Source organism: Microcaecilia unicolor, chromosome 9, assembly GCF_901765095.1.
Source record: "Microcaecilia unicolor chromosome 9, aMicUni1.1, whole genome shotgun sequence".
Lineage (NCBI taxonomy): Eukaryota > Metazoa > Chordata > Amphibia > Gymnophiona > Siphonopidae > Microcaecilia > Microcaecilia unicolor.
In genome coordinates, this window is record NC_044039.1 from 163,748,699 (window position 1) to 163,768,104 (window position 19,406).

Below are 19,406 nucleotides of genomic sequence, written 5' to 3' on the forward strand. Positions count from 1 at the left end.
TTGGGCACCTTGCTGAGGCGACAGTGGAAGTAAGTAGGTGGAGCTGTGTACCACCAACCTCCTTCTTTAGATTTCCCCCTCCCCAGCCAGACATGCATCTAACTGGGCTTGCCAACAGTGGTTCATCCTGACCATTGTGTGGACAGGACTTGTGCAGCCAGCCAAAGGAGGGGGAGTGCTGTGGAAGCACCACAATAACCCTTGCCTGAGGTGATTGCTACTTGGCAATGGTCCTGATGAGAACATTTCCTACTTGAGGCTGCTGCTTTGCGCAATAGAGGGCAGGTAGATGCTTTCCACACTTGAATGTTCCCCTTCCACACAAAGTGGCTGCAGTCTAGGTATGTTTCCCCCTCCTCAACAGGTTTCCTCATACACCCACACTACCGCCATTCCATAGAAAATGCATGTGTTGAGGGTATATAAATCACTTGAGCCATAGATTTGCTTTGGGCACAATCTCAATCAGCACATATAGAATGGAATTCTCTTCAGTGAAATAGGCTTAATAGATGAGGTATTGAAAAGTTGGCATTTTTTATGGAGGTTTTGTTGGAAACGTTTTCCTTAGTTGGCTTTATTTGCTGAGAAAGGCTCAACAGGTCCATCACACAAGCTTGCCATATAAAATCTGGCAAGAAATGATGTGTATACTCAGTGACTGATAAGAAAACTGAGAAGAGAGAAAAAAAAGGAAAAGCTTTCACTGAGAAATTCTGAGAAACTAGGAACTAGAAAAGATCGTCTATATCTGTGGAGAAGAGAGTCATTTTTATGTATTCTGTTTTTCTCTTTCAGGAATCTAGTGATTGGCTTGGAGATTATAATGAACCTCTAACAGGCTTCTCATGGAGAGGAGGATCTGAGCGAGAGACCACCGGCATTCAAATATGGAGTGATGTCTTCTTAGTAGACAAACCTGATGGTAAACAGGTATATGATTTGCCTCTCCTTGCAATAGGGATATGCATTCATTTGAAATGACATTTTCTATGTTATTTCTTATCATTTTATGAATAAAACAATAGGAAACCCCCCAAATTTTACTTTTTCTCATGTCATTAGTACTGCACGATATTGCTCAATAATGCACACTATTTTTCAGTAGACACACTATTACGAAATTTCTGTCTGGATAAGAACATCTGGAAGAAGTTGGAAAGTAGTGGGCAAAACTGAAAGGAGCTAATGTAAGAGCAACAAATCTTTTTGTAAGGAAAGCAAATAAAGCAAGAGTTAAAGGAGGCCACTTTGATTCTCAAAAGTAGTAGCTGAGAAGGTAAGGAAAAAGAGATTAGCTTATATAAACTACAAGCGATCGCAGAAAGAGGAAGACAAGCAACAATATCTGGAAAAGCTAAGAGAAGCTGGTAGAGTAGTCAGGAAAGCAAAGATGCGAATGGAAGAAAAAATAGCCAATACAGTATAATGGGGGGGGGGGGGGGGGGAACAAGACATTTTTTGGATATGTTAATGATAGGAGGAAGTGCAAAAGTGGCATTATGAGACTTAAAGGTGAAGGGAAGAAATGTGTAGAAGATGATAAAGATAAGGCGGAATTGCTTAACAAATATTTCTGTTCTGTGTTCACAGCTGAAGGGCTGAGAGCAGGACCACAGGAGACAACCACAAAATAGGAATGGAGGGGTCGTAGTCCCTGAACAATTTTCAGAGGACTGTGTTCATGAGGAGCTGGCTAAACTAAAGGTGGACAAAGTGATGGGGCTGGATGGCATACATCTAAGGGTACTGAAGGAACTTAGGGAAGTTCTAGCAGCTCCACTGGCTGACCTTTTCAATACTTCTCTAGAGTTGGGAGTGGTCCCAGAGGATTGGAGAAGAGCAGATGTGGTCCCTCTCCACAAAAGAGGAAGTAAAGAAGAGGTTGGGAACTACAGGCCAGTAAGTTTGACTTCTGTGGTAAGTAAATTAATGGAAACCCTTTTAAAACAGTGAACAGCAAAGTTTTTGGAATCCAGTGGATTACAGGACTCGAGGCAACATGGTTTCTCTAGAGGCAGGTCTTGCCAGACAAATCTGATTAATTTCTTTGACTGGGTAACCAGAGAATTGGATAGAGGGAGAGCGCTAAATGTGGTATATTTAGATTTTAGCAAAGCCTTTGACAAAGTTCTTCATAGGGGACTAATAAGTAAACTGAGTGTCCTTGGTATGGCCCTAAAGTGAGTGACTGGATAAGGAACTGGTTGAGTGGAAGGCAACAGAGGGTAGTGGTAAATGGAGATCATTCTGAAGAAAAGGATGTTACCAGTGGTGTGCCGCAAGGTCCGGTTCTTGGGCTGGTTCTTTTAAAAATGTTTGTAAGCTATTGCTGAAGGGCAGTCTGGTAAGGTTTGCTTCCTTGCACATGATACCAAAATCTGCAATAGGGTAGATACCCCTGATGGTGAGGATAACACAAGGAAGCAAAGCTAGAGGAATGGTCTGGAATTTGGCAGCTTAGATTTAATGTTAAAAAGTGCAGTGTCAAGCATTTGGGCTGCAAAAACCAGAGGGAATGGTACAATTTAGGGGGGTGAAGAACGTTTGTGCATGAAAGAGGAGCAGGACTTAGGTGTGATCATATGTGATGATCTTAAGGTAGCCAAACGGAAAAGGTGACAGCGAAAGCTAGAAGAATGCTTGGGTGTGTAGGGAGAGGAATGGCCAGTAGGAAAAAGGAGATGATAATGCCCCTGTATAAGACTCCGGTGAGACCTCATTTAGAATACTGTCTACAATTCTATTTATTTATTTATTGCATTTGTATCCCACATTTTCCCACCTCTTTGCAGGCTCAATGTGGCTTACAATACATGATTAGTGGAAATATGTTAGAAAATCTTGTTCAACATGATAATGATGAAGCATGATAGTAGTGTTACAAGCAGATATAATAAAATAGTACAGGATATATGTGGAGAAGTTGTGTGTGTTCATAGAGACCACACCTTCAAAAAGATATAAATAGGATGGAGTTGGTCCAGAAGGTGGCTACTAAAATTGTCAGTGGTCTTCGTCATAAAGCATATAGGGACAGACTTACAAATCTCAATATATATACTTTGGAAGAAAGGCAGGAGAGGGGAGATATGATAGAGTCATTTAAATACCTATTTGGTATAAATACATAGGAGGCGAGTCTGTTTCAATTGAAAGGAAGCTCTGAAATGAGGGCACATAGGATGAAGATGATAGACTCAGAAGTTACCTGAAGAAATATTTCTTCATGGAAAGGGTGGTGAATTTGTGGAATCCCCCCCCCCCCCCCCCGCTGTAGGAAGTAGCGGAGATGAAAACAGTATCTGAATTCAAGAGAGCTTGTGTCAAGTACATAGGATCTCTAAGGGAGTGATAGGGAAAATAGGTGTCATGGATGCACAGACTGGATAGGCCATATGGTCTTTATCTGCCTACATTTTTCTATGTTTCTATGTTAGTGCACCTACTGATAAATAGTGCAAGCTCTTGCGAAATGGTGCAAGCTACTGAGCAATAGTGTGTGTTATTGCATATTAGTGCATGATGTTAACATAGCACCCTCCAAAATGAACATTTTATAAAGAAACTAGTCAGGAAGGCCCGTTTCTGAGGCCAATGAAACGGGCGCTAGCAAGGCGCTTTCCTTACCATCCCCCTCCCCTTGTTGCTGGACTTACCCTCTGTGTTGATTGTGGCGGATCAGCTGTTCGTACGGCACTCCATGGGGGGTGGGGGTGGAGGACCTGCGTAGGTCGCTGTTTTTCTGTGTGCGTCGGGGGGGGGGGTGGAGCGTCAGAGGGCGGTGGAACTGGGGATTCATTGAGTGTCATAGCCCCGCCCCGAACGTCATCATGTTGAGACACGAGGGCAGGGCAAGCACTCATGGTGGAAAACTGATCTGGACCATGACAACTTAACTTGGAATGCTGGGTAAGTTTGCCTCATAGAACGTTGGCAGTGCATTTTATATAGAGAGATAGTGACCGATAACCCTGCAAACGACATTGGAAACTACACAAAATGAAACTTCTTGTTACCTGCACTCCTCTACCCTGCAGCATCACGAAGCCCAAGGTTCTTCTTTGCATTCAGCCACACTGTCTTCTGGCTTGGCACTCATCTGTTTGCCAACCCACATCTGTAAGTGATTCCTCGAGCTCTGACTAAGTGGTTATGACTAGGAAATTGAAGTTAATGGAACTGAGCATTATTGCAAATTGTTTTTACCCATGCATGAGTCATCAGCTTGATATGTCCAATTTAAAATATTTTCCTCATGAACAATGTACTACAGAAAAATATTTCATAAATGTACATAAGACCTGTTTTATCAATGTTTTTTCCCCCACTGTTTCTTTATGAGAAAAAACATTTAGTAAATCAGGCCATGGTTATTTTGTCCTAAATGTTTTCTTGACTTGAGAATGTTTTTTTCTACTATGACTGGAAAACCTCTTATAATAGTGTGAGTGGGGGAGGTGCTGTGAATAGAGCCTAAATGTAGGCTCCATTTGTACACCTACATTATAGAATACTGTTTATAAATGAATGCGAGTAAATAGACATTTACGCATGTAAATGGCAGCAGTGCTCTCAGCACGATTCTATAATACTAGCATGCAACTTGCTTAGTATATACATGCAGGGAGGGCTGTCACAGGGGAGGAGCATGAGTGGGCTATAGGCATGTCTGCTATGTAGAAAACTTATAAAGTTATGGGTTGTGATGTATAGGATGCCCTCCTGGTCTCCCTGCTATCTTTTATCTATTTATTTATTTTATTTTATTTTGTTACATTTGTATCCCACATTTTCCCACTTGTTTGTAGGCTCAATGTGGCTTACAATGTACTAGAGAGGCCTTTGTAGGCTCCGGTGTGAACAGATACAAGGTGATGTCGTGGTAAGATAAAGTTCATGTGGTACAGCCACATTAGGGAATCATAGAGCAGAAGAGTTGTGTTATGTCAATTACGTGCTTTAATTTGGTCGTGTTGCTGAGGTGAGGCATTTAGGTTGGATCGGTATGGTTTGCCTTCTTAAACAAGTTAGTTTTTAGTGATTTCTGGAAGTTTAGGTGGTCGTACGTCGTTTTCAAGGCTTTAGGTAACGCGTTCCACAGTTGTGTGCTTATGTAGGAAAAACTAGATGCGTAAGTTGATTTGCATTTAAGTCCTTTGCAGCGTGGGTAGTGCAGATTTAGATAGGTTCGCGTAGATTCAGATGTATTTCTAGTTGGTAAGTCGATCAAGTTTGTCATGTAACTCGGGGCTTCTCCGTAGATGATTTTGTGAAGCATGGTGCAGATTTTGAAAGCAATGCGTTCTTTGATTGGGAGCCACTGTAGTTTTTTCAGGCTATCTGAGATAGGAAGGGTGTGATCTGGGGTGTTGATACTTGTGGGGATGTCCGTGCTATGTTGGGATGAGAGGATGAGACAATGTGTTTTTTCTTTATTGAGTTTTAATTTAAATGCATTTGCCCATGAATCCGTGGTATTCAGGCTGAGCTTGATTTCTTTGGTGAATTCTGTCAGTTTGGTTTTGTAAGGAATGTATATTGTGACATCGTCTGCATATATGAAAGGGTTGAGGCCTTGGTTGGATAATGACTTGGCAAGCTGGGTCATCATTAGGTTGAATAGGATCGGTGAGAGCGGTGATCCCTGCGGTACTCCACAGTCTGCTTTCCGTGCTGATATGTTTGAATTTGATTTTACTTGGTATGTTCTTGTGGTTAGGAAGCCCTTGATCCAGTTAAGTATGTTTCCATCAATCCCAAACTTATCTAGTAATCTTATTAATATATTATGGTTTACCATGTTGAATGCACTAGACGTGTCAAATTGGAGGAGAAGGGTGTTTTTGCCTGTTGCTATTTCCTGCTTGAATTTGGCTAGAAGAGAGAGTAATACTGTTTCCATGCTGTGGAGGGGGCAAAAGCCTGACTGTGATTCGTGCAATATGGAAAATTTGTTTATGTAATCTGTGAGTTGTTTGGTTACCATGCTTTCCATCAGTTTGACCTGATTGACCTGATTGTCACTATCAATACTATTTGAGGTGGAAGGAATTTACACCTTGGTAGCTGGTTATGCACTTCTTAAATGGCTGCAGCAGGAGAAGAGGAGATTGTAATTACCAAGAGGGCAGCTCCCCAAAGTTCTAAACCCTTCACAAGAGTGCTTAATTCTATTCTTCCCCAGGACAGGCATATAACCCCTGGAAGGGAGAAAAAGCTAGTAGGTTCTCAGAAGGTGAGGAGGCTTCCCACCTGCAGTGTCTTCCTAGAGGGAAAAGAGACAATCCTTAAGGAGGGGCCGGCGTTTAGATCCAGCCAAGTTCCCATGGCTCACTAAACAGTATAGCTGAGAATCATAGCGAGGCTGAGGAGAGGGAAGAGACTTGCCCATCCACTCAAGGAAGATGCCAATATAGAAAGCCTGTTGAAGCCAGAGGGGGAAGAGAATGGAGCTTCCTCACATAGAACTACTCAATCATAAAGTTAATGCAGAGCCAGGAAGCTGGAGCCGGTTCGCACCGGAGAAAAAGCTGTTGTGAGATAGGGACTGACCTGCCTAAGGGGGGGAGGGGTGTCAGAGGGGCAACAGCCTGAACGAATGGAGTTTGTTCTGGAAGGGGGACCGTTGCCAGTGGAGAAGAATATGGGAATGTCTTCTGAAGAACCCAGAACTTCAGTTCAGCCATGTGGAGTTTGCAGAGACTGTCCCTGTCACTCATAGCCCACAGCTGGGATCAGATTAGCAAGAATACCTGGTCAGTAGGAGGTACACTAAGGATACTGCTCTAGTTTACATCTGGAAACTGTGGTTCAGACCTAAGAGAAGCATATGAACTATCATGGACTCAGACTGAAATTTTGTTGCTGGAAGAAATGTTAAACCCTTCCTGTTTTGCATAAATCATTTTGGTGAAAGCAATAATGAACTTGCTGTTATGAACCTTTTGGGGCTTTTTCCTTTTGAGTCCTGAGCCAACATGTTATAAGGGCTTGTGCTGTGTTTTGAGACTCATGGGTGAGTGCTGATAGACTACACCTGATGCCTGTGGAGACAAGACCCCACAGAGATAGGACTTGATGATTTTTTCCCAAGGACTTCGTACACTTTTTTTTTTTGTGAATGCCAGAGCTGGCGAGTTGAAAATCTCAGACCAGAGGCAGATTCAGATTTGTGGGTTTTTGTCTTTTTTCTTTAATCTGGAGCTTAAGAGCGATTAGACTGGGTGACACAGTCTGCATCATGCCCTGCATGATGCTACAGCATGTAACTGCTGCATTTAGGTGTATTTATACTGACTTAGACTGGTATTCTAAATCAGAATTTTAGCACCAAGATGCTGTTATAGAATTAGCGCTCGTAGGATTTCATCTAGGCACCTAGCTTGTGGCAACCACTTATATAATTGCCAGTGTTTTTTGAAGCATGACCCCTTCCCCCCTCCCCCTCCATCCCAGAAGGATACTTCAAGATCCAGCCAAAATGTATATAGGAAGCAGGATACTGGGCTAGATGGACCATTGGTATGACTCAGTATGGCTATTCTTATGTTCATCCACATGAGAATAGTCCAAGGCCTCTAGGAAATTCTCTGTACTCAGATGTTTCTTGTCTCTGATCTCCTTCCAAAATCTGGAAGGCACTACCCACTTCAGGTGGTCACTTAAAGAATAGTTGAGTAGAAAATGGTCTGTCCATGAAGGTGTTATTTCAATATCACTATCCCGGTGTTCTGGGATGTCAATCACCTTGCAGAACACCAAGTCTAGTATGTGACTCTTTTTGTGGTTTGGAGAATTGATCAACTATGTAAAGCCTAGTGCTGTCAATATATGTAGGAAGGCAGTTGTGGTGGTATCTGGGGTTTCACTATGTAGATTAAAGTCTCCCATGATCACCAACCTAGGGAAACTCAGTCACTTCCGTAATCAGATTGAATTCTTGCACAGATGATGTTCTGTTATGAGATGCTTGATGTACCATGAGCAGCTAGGTTGGCTTCTCTTTTTCTAGCTGGCTTAAAAGGCATTCTGGTTCAGTAAGATAGGGGAGGTGATTCTGTGCAGTTTGAGTTGAGTCAGGACTGCTACCCCTCAACCCTGACTTTATGGTCTTGGTTGATGTTAGAGTTGGGTGTAGTTCAGACAGTGATTTCATCTGACAAAGCTTTGGGTATTTCTAAGATTTTTAGCTGCTGTTCACAGATAACATCATGGATCACTGGGGGATTTCTTAGTGGTTGATCTGATATTTACCAGGCCTATAGTTCCACAGGATGGTCTGGAGTTGCTGAAGATAGTTTGGGTGTAGCAGTGAGGTGATGTGATAATTTGGATACTGTCAGGCAGATGTTTGACCTCTTGCATGCTTGTCTACTCTTTGATTGATGGATATTATAGTTTTCATTTCCACACACCTGAGGTCTCTTGACAAGCCCAGGTATGGTATGACACCTGCCTGTCAGCAGATCAAGCTAATCCTTCAAATTCTCCTATAAGACCATAGTGGCCTGTGAAGGGGTTTATAGAACACTACCCCTTACGCTTAACAAAAGTCCCTCTCTAACTAGCCTGGGCCACCTTAAGAGCATTAATCCCACCTGGGAGTGAGCCAGGAAGGGCGGAGTCAATACCTGGAAACTTAAAAGACAGGGCCAGGCTACGATTAAGAAGACCCAGGGAAGGAGGAACTGAAGCCAAAATCTATGCTGTTACTGAATGCGGTTAGCAGCTGTGAACTGGCTGAGGTAAGCCAACTCTGTTTCTTAAGACTTGCAAGCATTGTTGAGATCTGGATGGGGCCAGACCTGAACTTTCAGAAGACCTGAGAGTTCACAGACTGTATTTGGGGCAGTGCAGCCCCACCAGCCATAGAGTACTTGGCCTGCTAGCCAGAGGCCTGCTCAAGACTATTATTAACCCAGAGAAACTGTTGCATCTGAGATTCCTGGCTTGTGAGGTAACAAGTCCTATGGCTCAAGTGAATAAAAACATTTACTTTCACCTTTATATACCTTGTCTGGCTGAATTATTCCCAGGGCCACCCTAGCAACTTCACCTGGGGTCTCACATGGCCTTTGAGCTTAAGCAGTAGCTGTAGATTGCTTCAACCTTTGAAAGCCATGGGCCTGAAAATCTAGGCATGTAACTGTTTTCAGGCTTTTCTTTGTAGTCTCCTTCTTTCCTCTTTTTTCTTTCCTTGTCCTGTGCCTCTCCTTTTTGTCCATCTCTTCTTTTTGCTTGCTACAATATTTCCTGCTGCAGCAGCTGTAACACTTCCATTTTCTCCTACAAATTGCCCGTGATCAGCAAAGGACATTTATTACATGTGCAGTCAGTGCCTAATGTATGATCCAGAGTGGGTGCTAACATGTCGGCATTATTGGGTGGTTGGTAAAAAGAGTGGGATTCAGTGAATAGGCTGATAATTTTGACGTGCTTATTTTGAATTCATTCACTCCTCATTCTGCTTATTAGCTTGCTCCAAAATATTATGGTTTTACCATCTATTTGTTAAACTATTGGTGGACATCTGATCTCACAGGAGTTGATTTTCAAAAATTGTACCTGACTATGGCAGGCTTCCTTCACTCTGTTTTTTGGCTGGTGTTCTCTAGGGGTCCATATTCAAAAAAACGTTTGAATTGTCTAGAGGCTAATTTTAGCAAGTTGTTGTTGTGCAGAACCTAACCAGCTAGCATCCATCTGAATATTCAGGGAAATCTAGTTGGTCACATTTTGACCAACTAGATTCAGTGTGGTCAAGGTTCTTCTGGTTCAGCTCAGTGCTGAAAATGGTTAAATGCGCTTACCCCCCCCCCCCCCCCCCCCCAAAAAAAAAAAAAAAGAAACAAAGAAGTGATGGGACTGATTTTAAAAATTAGTCTGTGGCCCTCAATCCCTTCTCGCCTTCTCCCCATTGTGAAAATTATAAAAGAAAGGAGGCCCTATAGTACACATCACAATATCCTCTCAGATCTGGTAGATTGTTTGACTCTAAAGTTTTCTACAATTTATCTTCTGCTGAAGAAAAATTCCTTAGACCCAGTAGTACTGGATAATTATCGTTCCATCTCTTCCTTTCCTGTGGTAGCAAAGGTTATTGAGAGGATGGTCCTGATCCAGTTAAATGACTCTGTAGAGAAAGACAACTGTTAGATCCATTTCAATATGGTTTTAAACAATCATATTACTGATAGAGGCAGAGGCAGAGACAGGGTTGTGGCATGACTCACTGTGGTTATCGTCTGCCTGTGCTATTCACCTCTTTTCTTCTTCTATTTACCTTCTGATAATGCCATCAAAGTTAGAGTGAAGATACGTGTTTATCCCTCAAGTAATCTTCCAACTTTTTCTCAGCACAAAATTGATTTCTTTGAAGTACAGCAGACTCCATGTGGTGAAGGTCTAAGTACTCCTGCTTTGGTCTCAGCCAACAGAGGGCTGAGTCTGTTGGAAGTTGAGACTTCTCTCAGCCCCCACCCGCATCTGCCACTGGTAATGAAACCTACAGAATTGACACCTCTCACTCCAGTCAGGATAATGTCACTCAATTGGGGCGAAGGTGGTAGAGTCTTGTGAATCGCATTGGTAGGAGGGGCAGCGAGTGGATATATGGCTTCAACTGAAGTCTATGAGGAGGTCCCAGTGTCAACTGTGTTAGATGATCTTAGAGGCTTGTCTGCCACTCCCTCACAAAAACTGCTAGTAGTGACTTTGGAGTCTCTATGGGCTATCTTGGTAAGACTAGATTCTTTCACTGTATGCTCTACGAAGCTTCAAGTTCTTTCAACTGAGGTTAAGGGCAAGCCACAGAACCTTGAAGTCAATATTCAAGGTCTTACTTTAAAATGGAGTCTTTTAGGGAACTGAATGCTGATATATTTAAGGATAAAATTCAATGTAATAGAATACTGGAATACTTGGAGAATTTTTCTAGGCAGCTGAACCTTCAAATATCAAATTTTCCCAAGGTAAAGGGTCATACACTACTGGACCTATTTAAAAAGTATCTGAGGGAAAATTTGAAAATGCCAACAGAAACATAACCTCCATTGGTAAGGAATATTATCATCCCAAAGGAAGATCTCATGAGAAAACCATTGAGGAAGAGAATTTTGTCACCAAGGGGTGCTATAAATGTTAATTTAATAGCAATGTTAGAATAGATTGTTTTAGTCTCCCATACTAAAGCTATGTTTCTGGTCTGAAAGGCTTTGGAACAAGATACTAATATGGTTATGCATCCTCAGTTCCAGACTTTATGTATAGGACAGAGAATATGGATATATCCAGATGCAGCCAGGACTACACAGAAATGTTGGGAGCCTCTTTTTCCCTCAGATATTCTTGTAAATGAAATATGTGGGTGTGAGTTATATTTTCTTTGTCCCAGAACAATTGCATTTCTTTTTAGATACTAAAGGGGTGCTTTACTAAAGATTAGCTTGAGTTATCTGCAGCAGGGCTCATATAAATAAAATGGGCCCTGCTGCAGTTAACTCGAGCTAATCTTTAGTAAAAGACCCCCTAAGAAACTGACTATTTCCACTCTAACGTCCAAGGACAATGGTTAATTAGCGTGCATAATGAGAGTTAGTCTTCTGTTTCATACCTATTGCCTTTGCTTACAGATAGTTTTTTTTTTTAATGTCCCTATTTTTCTGGTTGCCACCCATCAATGATTGGGGTATAATGTGATCTGTTTCCTTTGTCTTAGAATTAGTTTGCTTTATAAATTTCCTTTGAAGGCCAATGTTACTGTAACATTGATTTATTTTTCAGATTCCATACATAAAAGGTAAAAGAAAAGAGAATCTATCACTGTTCGGTTTTGCTTCTTATCTGACAGGACGGTTCCAACAAGTTTGTTTGGAAGGTTCCTGTTCCATCACTAAGCCACTGAGAGCAGCAGTTGCACAAAGCTCTGCTCTGTTAGCTCTTTAATTTATATCTAGTTCTCCATTTGCTAACAATTCCAAGAACTGAATGTTCACTACGGTTTATGCAGACAACCTTCAGTTCTCTTGTGGTTTTAACATCTCTGTCTCTGGTGCTACTGCTAAAGATCAGAGATGGTTTACAACTGTTGCATCTTGGATGACTGCCACAAGTTTGTTTTGAACATTTGTAAGTCTGAGATTATCATTTTAGCTACTGCTCTTCATCTGATATTCCTGCTTTCCTTGTTTGAAGGATAAACAAATTGCAGTTTCATAACTGGTTTGTAACGTAGGGATCATCCTGGATTCAGCACTTACAATTAACTAATTGCTCATTTTCTATTGCAGGGCCTGAGGGCAAACCAATTCTTTTGCCTCTTGTTTTGTTTTTTTTTCCTCAACTGTGTATTTTCAAGTTAGTATTTTTGTTTTAGTTTCTGTTATCATTTTTCTTTTATTTTATAGCCACTTTTATTTTATTGTGTAAGTTTCATTTGTAATCCACTTAGTGATAAGCAAAATATGATTAAAATACAAGTACATAAGTATTGCCTTACTGGGGCAGACCAAAGGTCCATCAAGCCCAGCATCCTGTTTCCAACAGTGGCCAATCCAGTCACAAATACCTGGCAAGATCCCAAAAAGTACAAAACATTTATGCTGCTTATCCCAGAAATAAGCAGTGGATTTCCCCAAGTCCATTTTCATAATGGTCTATGGACTCTTCCTTTAGGAAGCCATCCAAACTTTTTTAAAACCCCGCTAAGCAAACCGCCTTTACTATATTCTCTGGCAATGAATTCCAGAGTTTAATTATACGTTGAGTGAAGAAAAAGTTTCTCCGATACCATGCTTACTGTTTAGGTTCATGCTATTGTCAACCGCGAGGAAAAACCCATGCCAGCTGCTTAGCACAGCTTAGTAAAAGGGTTCCTATGTTAACAGGACTTCAGTGAACTGAATATGTACATAATGATGTACAGTTAGACTGACAGCCCTTCGTGGGCTTTTATCATAACAAAGTCAGGGTAATTTTGAGAACTATTTTTCTGCAGTTTTTCCATGTGAAAGAGGCATTTGTGTGAGGTAGCTATCACAGACTTTCTTTAATTTACTTAGACATAGGTTGCTTGGGCACATTGGACAGAAAGTGTTCTCCAAGCATGTTTAATCAGCTGAAACAGTTTCCACCTCTTCTCATCTGGCACCGGTACTGAAGAACTCTGAATGTGTTATGTCAGGTCAACCACCGAAATCCACAGTTAATGGAAAGTGAGATCGGAATTCAATTGCCCCATTTAACACTCACGCGTGAAACTCTGTAAATTCTGTTCCTTGACTGTTGCTTTCTCCCCTCAGGTTGCGGTGTTACTGATGGACACTCAGGGAACTTTTGATAGTCAGTCAACACTAAGAGATTCAGCCACTGTGTTTGCGCTCAGTACTATGATCAGCTCAATCCAGGTAAGCATAGCAAAAGAGGGTGGCTTGTCTCTTTTGCTTAGGACACTGAATGCCTCTTCTAGAAATAAATCTAGACAATGTTTGTCCCATAAACCTGCCTAGAATCATCACTGGAGATAATATATATAGTATTTTATTATTATTATTTATTGCATTTGTATCCCACATTTTCCCACCTATTTGCAGGCTCAATGTGGCTTACAAAAACCTGTAATGGCTTAACCATTTCAGGGAACAGAAATACATTTGGTGGTACAGAGATATAATAATAACAAGGCTAGCTGTCGATCTACTCAAGCAGTTATGGAAAGAAAACGATCAAAGTGAGGGAGGGGTGTTGATGAGTTGTAGTTAGTTATGGATTCTCGTGGTAAGCCTTGGTGAATAGATAACTTTTCAATGATTTGCGAAAGTTTGTTATTTCTTTAATTGTTTTCAAGTGGTTTGGAAGAGCGTGCTCTTGTAGGAAAAGCTAGACGCATGTGTTAGTTTGTATTTTAGTCCTTTGCAGCTGGGGAAATGTAGATTAAGGTAAGTACGGGCAGCTCTTTTGGCATTTCTGGGGGAGGTACACGAGGTCAAGCATGTAAGACGGGGCGTCTCCGTGAATGATTTTATGAACAATCATGCGGATTTTGAACGTGATCCGTTCTTTGAGTGGGAGCCAGTGTAATTTCTTTCTTAGGGGTTTTGCACTTTCATATTTTGTCCTTCCAAATATAAGTCTGGCTGTGGTATTTTTGAATAAAAGGGCAAAATAGTTCCTCTTAAGCAGGGCCGCTGAGAGACTGAACTGGGCTCGGGGCAGGGCTGCTGCTGCTCCCCCCAAATTGTCATCCACTGCCACCCCCCTCCGATTGCTGCCACTGCAGCCCCCACGATCTCTGCCGCTGCTCACCCCCAATCACTGCCACTGCTGAAATACCTTGGCTGTCGGGGATCCCAGGCCCCACCAGCAGAAGACATCTTCTTCCTCCAGCGCTGACTGCCTGCCCCTGAGGCTGCTTTTCCTCTGGGGGCATGCTTGGTTTCAAAACCGATCATGCGAGCCTGAGAGGAAAAGCAGCCGCTCAGCAATGGGCAGAAGCAGGGGCATAGCCAGACTTCGGCGGGAGGGGGTCCAGAGCCCAAGGTGAGGGGGCACATTTTAGCCCCCCCCCCCCAGTGCCATCGACCCCCCCCCCGCCGCTGCCACCACCACCACCAACAACAACTTTGCCCCCTCTGCCGATGACCCTCTCGACCCCCCCCCTCCCACCGCCAACCCTCCTCCACCGCCACCGTCGCCTACTTTGCTGGCGGGGGACCCCAACCCCCACCAGCCGAGGTCCTCTTCTTCCGGCGCAAGGCTTCATTCTGTTTCTGTGAGTCAGAAACAGAAACGAAGCCTTGCGTCAGAAGAAGAGGACCTTGGCTGGCGGGGGTTGGGGTCCCTCGCCAGCAAAGGTAGGCGACGGCTGCGGCAGGGGAGGGTTGGCGGCGGGAAGGGGGGTCGAGAGGGTTGTCAGCAGGGGGTCCAGGGCCAAATCTGTGGGGGCCCAGGCCCCTGTGGCCCCACGTAGCTATGCCACTGGACAGAAGAGCAGCATTGGAGGAAGCTCTGGGTCCTCCCCAGCCTCCAAGGGGGGCCCGGTGCCAGAGTTTTCTCTCTCCTCCTGTCGGGACGCGATCACTCAGGTCCCATCAGGAACAGGAGAGAGAGACCCCGGTGCTGGGCCCGGGGAATTTTGCCCCCTTGTCCCCCCCCCCCAGCGGCCCTGCTCTTATGTCTTCTTCTTTGCAGACTCAGGCATTACTAGTCCGATTAAGAAGCTCTTCAGTAGGGATCAGGGTCAGTATCACTGGCAGTATCACTTTCCAAAGGCACATTCAGCATTACTATAGATGTGACTATGTTTTTTTTATGTGCGGGGAATGGTGAGTTCAGCAAATCCTCATTCAAGATCTGATTTGGAATAGCATTTTATAAGGCCTTAACCTTCTGTTAAGCAGAGCAGAGCAGTCAAAATGTGACTGACATAGCTTTATGTTAGGTGAATCTGGGTTTTAGTGCTCAGCCTTCCTTGCTCCTTTCCAGGTTTCATAGTGCAGGAGAGTTTGAAAGCAGATATATTTTGCGACCTTTGACCTATCTTCTTTGGAGAGGGTTGAACACTTTGAAGTGAATAAATGCAGTACCACACCTCTAGTTACTTAGCTTTCGGAGATGTGAATAGGCAAAAAGTCATTAAGGTCCAAGTTGCAGGAGGGTAGTTTTGGGGGTTGGACAGTTTGTGGGGTGGTGTGTGTGTATGAGGGGGTTGGGCTGTAGTGGCAGTTTGCGGGAGGGGCTGGGGCAGTTGTGAGGAGGGTAGTTTTAGAGATATGGAGGGGCATAACTAAACGGGGCGCCCAAGTTTTCCTGAGGACGTCCTCGCAGGACGTCCCGGCGTAGGGGCGGGGAAACCCGTATTATCAAAACAAGATGGACGTCCATCTTTCATTTTGATAATACGGTCGGAGACACCCAAATCTCTACATTTTAGGTCGACCTTAGAGATGGTCATCCCCAGTTTTCGGCGATAATGGAAACCGAGGACGCCCATCTCAGAAACAACCAAATGCAAGCCCTTTGGTTGAGGGAGGAGCCAGCATTTGTAGTGCACTGGTCCCCCTGACATGCCAGGACACCAACCGGGCACCCTAGGGGGCACTGCAGTGGACTTCAGAAATTGCTCCCAGGTGCATAGCTCCCTTACCTTGTGTGCTGAGTCCCCCAAAACCCACAACCCATAACTGTACAACACTACCATAGCCCTAAGGGGTGAAGGGGGGCACCTACATGTGGGTACAGTGGGTTTCTGGTGGGTTTTGAAGGGCTCACATTTGCCACCACAAGTGTAACAGGTGGTGGGGGGATGGGCCTGGGTCCGCCTGCCTGCCTGAAGTGCACTGCACCCACTAAAACTGCTCCAGGGACCTGCTCTCAGAGAGGTGGGTATGACATTTGAGGCTGGCAAAAAATATTTTTTAAGTTTTATTTTTACGGTGGGAGGGAGTTAGTGACCATTGGGGGAGTAAGGGGAGGTCATCCCCAATTCCCTCCGGTGGTCATCTGGTCAGTTTGGGCACCTTTTTGAGGCTTGGTGCCCAGTTCAAACCCCATTGCTGCTCCTTGTGATCTTGGGCAAGTCACTTAACCCTCCATTGCCTCAGGTACAAACTTAGATTGTGAGCCCTCCTGGGACAGAGAAATATCCAGATACCTGAATGTAACTCACCTTGAGCTACTACTGAAAAAGATGTGAGCAAAATCTAAATAATAAATAAATAAGAAAAAATGGACCAAATAAAGTTGGCCAAGTGTTCGTGAGGGACGCCCTTCTTTTTTCCATTATCGGCCAAGGACGCCCATGTGTTAAGCACGCCCCAGTCCCGCCTTCGCTATGCTTCCGACATGGCACCGGGAACTTTGGTCGTCCCCGTGACGGAATGCAGTTTAGGGCACCCAAAATCGGCTTTCGATTATGCCGATTTGGGCAACCCTGAGAGAAGGACGCCCATCTCCCGATTTGTGTCGAAAGATGGGCGCCCTTCTCTTTCGAAAATGAGCCCAATGGGCAGTTTGTGGGATTGGAACAGTAGAGAATTCCATCTTTTCAACTACCTTGCCCTGTTCTCTAATTACTACATTTCATTCTATCTAAATATGTATGCTACAAAAGCTGGAACTTCTTTTCCCATAGAAATGCATTGGGCTGTATTTGGGGGAAGGCTCATTTCTCAGGAAGCCCTGGTCCAATCTGGTCTATTTTCAAACCCAATGTGTCTTTGTACCAGTTTTTCCCCTCATACAAAGTTTCATCCCATTCCATTAAATTATTGGAGATTTATGTTATCCCCAAGACAGACTGATGGACAGACAGATAGATGTACTTAACACCTTTTGCATAATTCTTTCCAACTTATGTTCGGGTAGAAAGAATAAAAAAATGGCAACGGCCTCACTCATCAGTGCCTAGGAAGGCAGAAACTGCATCTTATCTTATTCACTCTGCCTCTGCGGCTTAGTAGAATTCTGCTGCTTCTATTGCTACAATATAATTCTACCTCGATAGTATATCTTTTATAAGAAATTTAGTTAAAATGTTAAGTATTTAATTCAATTTCACTGTCATTTCAAATCAGCTAACAGACTTTATTTTTTTTTTTCTGAAGGTATATAATTTATCACAGAATGTTCAGGAAGATGATCTTCAGCACTTACAGGTAATTCTTCCCTGCTGCTTCCTGGGTGGTCCTCAGCTGTGTGTGTGTAGGTTGTGCATTTGCTTGAAAAATGATGTAGCCATATGTAGCCCTAGGTAGGCATGGCCCACTCAAAATTGCAGCATCCTTGCAATGGCTGGCGGCGATCCTCAAGCCCTGCCAGCTGAAGCGGTCCTTCTCCAGTGGCCAGACACTCAGGAGTCATCGGCACTGGCCATAGGCTGCCACCGTGCTGGCCCCAGCACATGCTCCCAATTGCCACGCGTAGGGGAGCGTTCTGGCCGCTGGAGGAGATCTCTATCAGCTCAGGTAGTTATAATTTGAATTGGGGGTTGCTGGAAGATGGGGGGGGGGGCATGGAGGAAGATGGAAAGGGAGGGTAGGAAAAACCATACCTATAAAAGCATCTTCTTTTAGTCATTCAGTCCCCTTTTGAAAATCTGTTCTTCAAATGCTATTTCATCTAGCAAACACTTTAGCATGCAATATACCCAGAATTAACTTACAAACTTTCTTGTAAACTCTAAAACAACCTGAGAATGAATTTAACCCACAAGATGTCTTCTCTTCCAAAGTATAAAAGTCAAAATTACTCAGCAAAGGAATACCCACTGTACCTGTATGTAATGTGTATGAATCTCATAAACAGCTGAGCAGCTTCTGCCTTTGGTGTATCCTTGGTGAATTAGCGCACAATTGTGTGCCAGTCTTCTGGCTTGGCTGGATCAGTAGCCCAGCAGCCCCCTGCTTCCATTCTGAACCTTAGACTGTCCAAATCTGCATGGAGGAAACACACACACCCCCTAAAAGAAGAGAGCTTTGGTAATCACTTATTAAGAGAGACATAGAAAAATGACAGCAGATAAAGGCCATATGGCCCATCCATATCATTCACTACACTACCTCTTCCTTCCTCTAAGAGATCCTACATGCTCAAAAGACAGCCAACAGTGCATGACTGGAAGACACAATTCTAATGCCAGCCCAGACGAAATAGGGCAACAAGGGGAGGGAGGGAGTTATAATCCTGGCTTTCATATGATGACTACAGAGGTAGGATTCCACTAGGCTAGAGGCATAGAAGTTGAAGGTGGCTAGATAGCTCAAGGAAACTACCGTGTTTGATTTTTAAGCAAAGTGGTGGTGAGGAGACTGAGAAGTTGCCTCTCTGGTGCTTAAACAGAAAGAAACAAAAATCTCATCTGTTGCATGAAGCCTCTTGTAAACAAATTTCATGTAATACTGCATTTGTTTCCTTCATTGTCATTCAGCTTTTCACAGAGTACGGCAGACTGGCCATGGAAGAAACATTCCTGAAACCCTTCCAGGTTGGTAAAGTGAAGTCTATGCCATGATATTTGCTTTTTTAATTACTTAGCTATGAACATGGAAAGAGAGATTCACATGTAGTAGGGTAAAGTGGTGTGCAGTGTGAATAAGAAGGGAAAGCTGAGGCTCAGCTGAGTAGGGATGATACACATTGACACAGCTCTCAACTACTACTGCTTAAGGTTTCTTCAGTCCCAGCTCTCTGGAGGTGACAAGCCAAATAATTTCTACTTACCACATAACTATTATAGTAAAACAAGGCAAAACGTTGAAGGACATCCTTAAAACATGGCTTTTCTGTAAGGTCAGTTCATAATGCTGATCACCAGACTATTCTTTCACTTTTTATCTTTGGGTTTCCACTTTTTGACCCATTTGTTTTATATTATGTGTTGGAAATTTGATGTTGTGCTATACAAACCC

At 43.4% G+C, this 19,406-nt stretch overlaps 1 protein-coding gene across 1 annotated transcript in view; it reads left to right on the forward strand.

Annotated features, from left to right (window-relative positions):
* The window catches only part of ATL1 (atlastin GTPase 1), a 91,788-nt gene that overhangs the window by 21,661 nt on the left and 50,721 nt on the right, over positions 1-19,406 (forward strand). The window contains exons 3-6 of the mRNA XM_030214352.1: positions 799-933; positions 13,302-13,406; positions 17,604-17,654; positions 18,926-18,982. Of these exons, the coding sequence (XP_030070212.1) occupies positions 799-933; positions 13,302-13,406; positions 17,604-17,654; positions 18,926-18,982 (348 nt within the window). The remainder of the gene's footprint in view (positions 1-798; positions 934-13,301; positions 13,407-17,603; positions 17,655-18,925; positions 18,983-19,406) is intronic.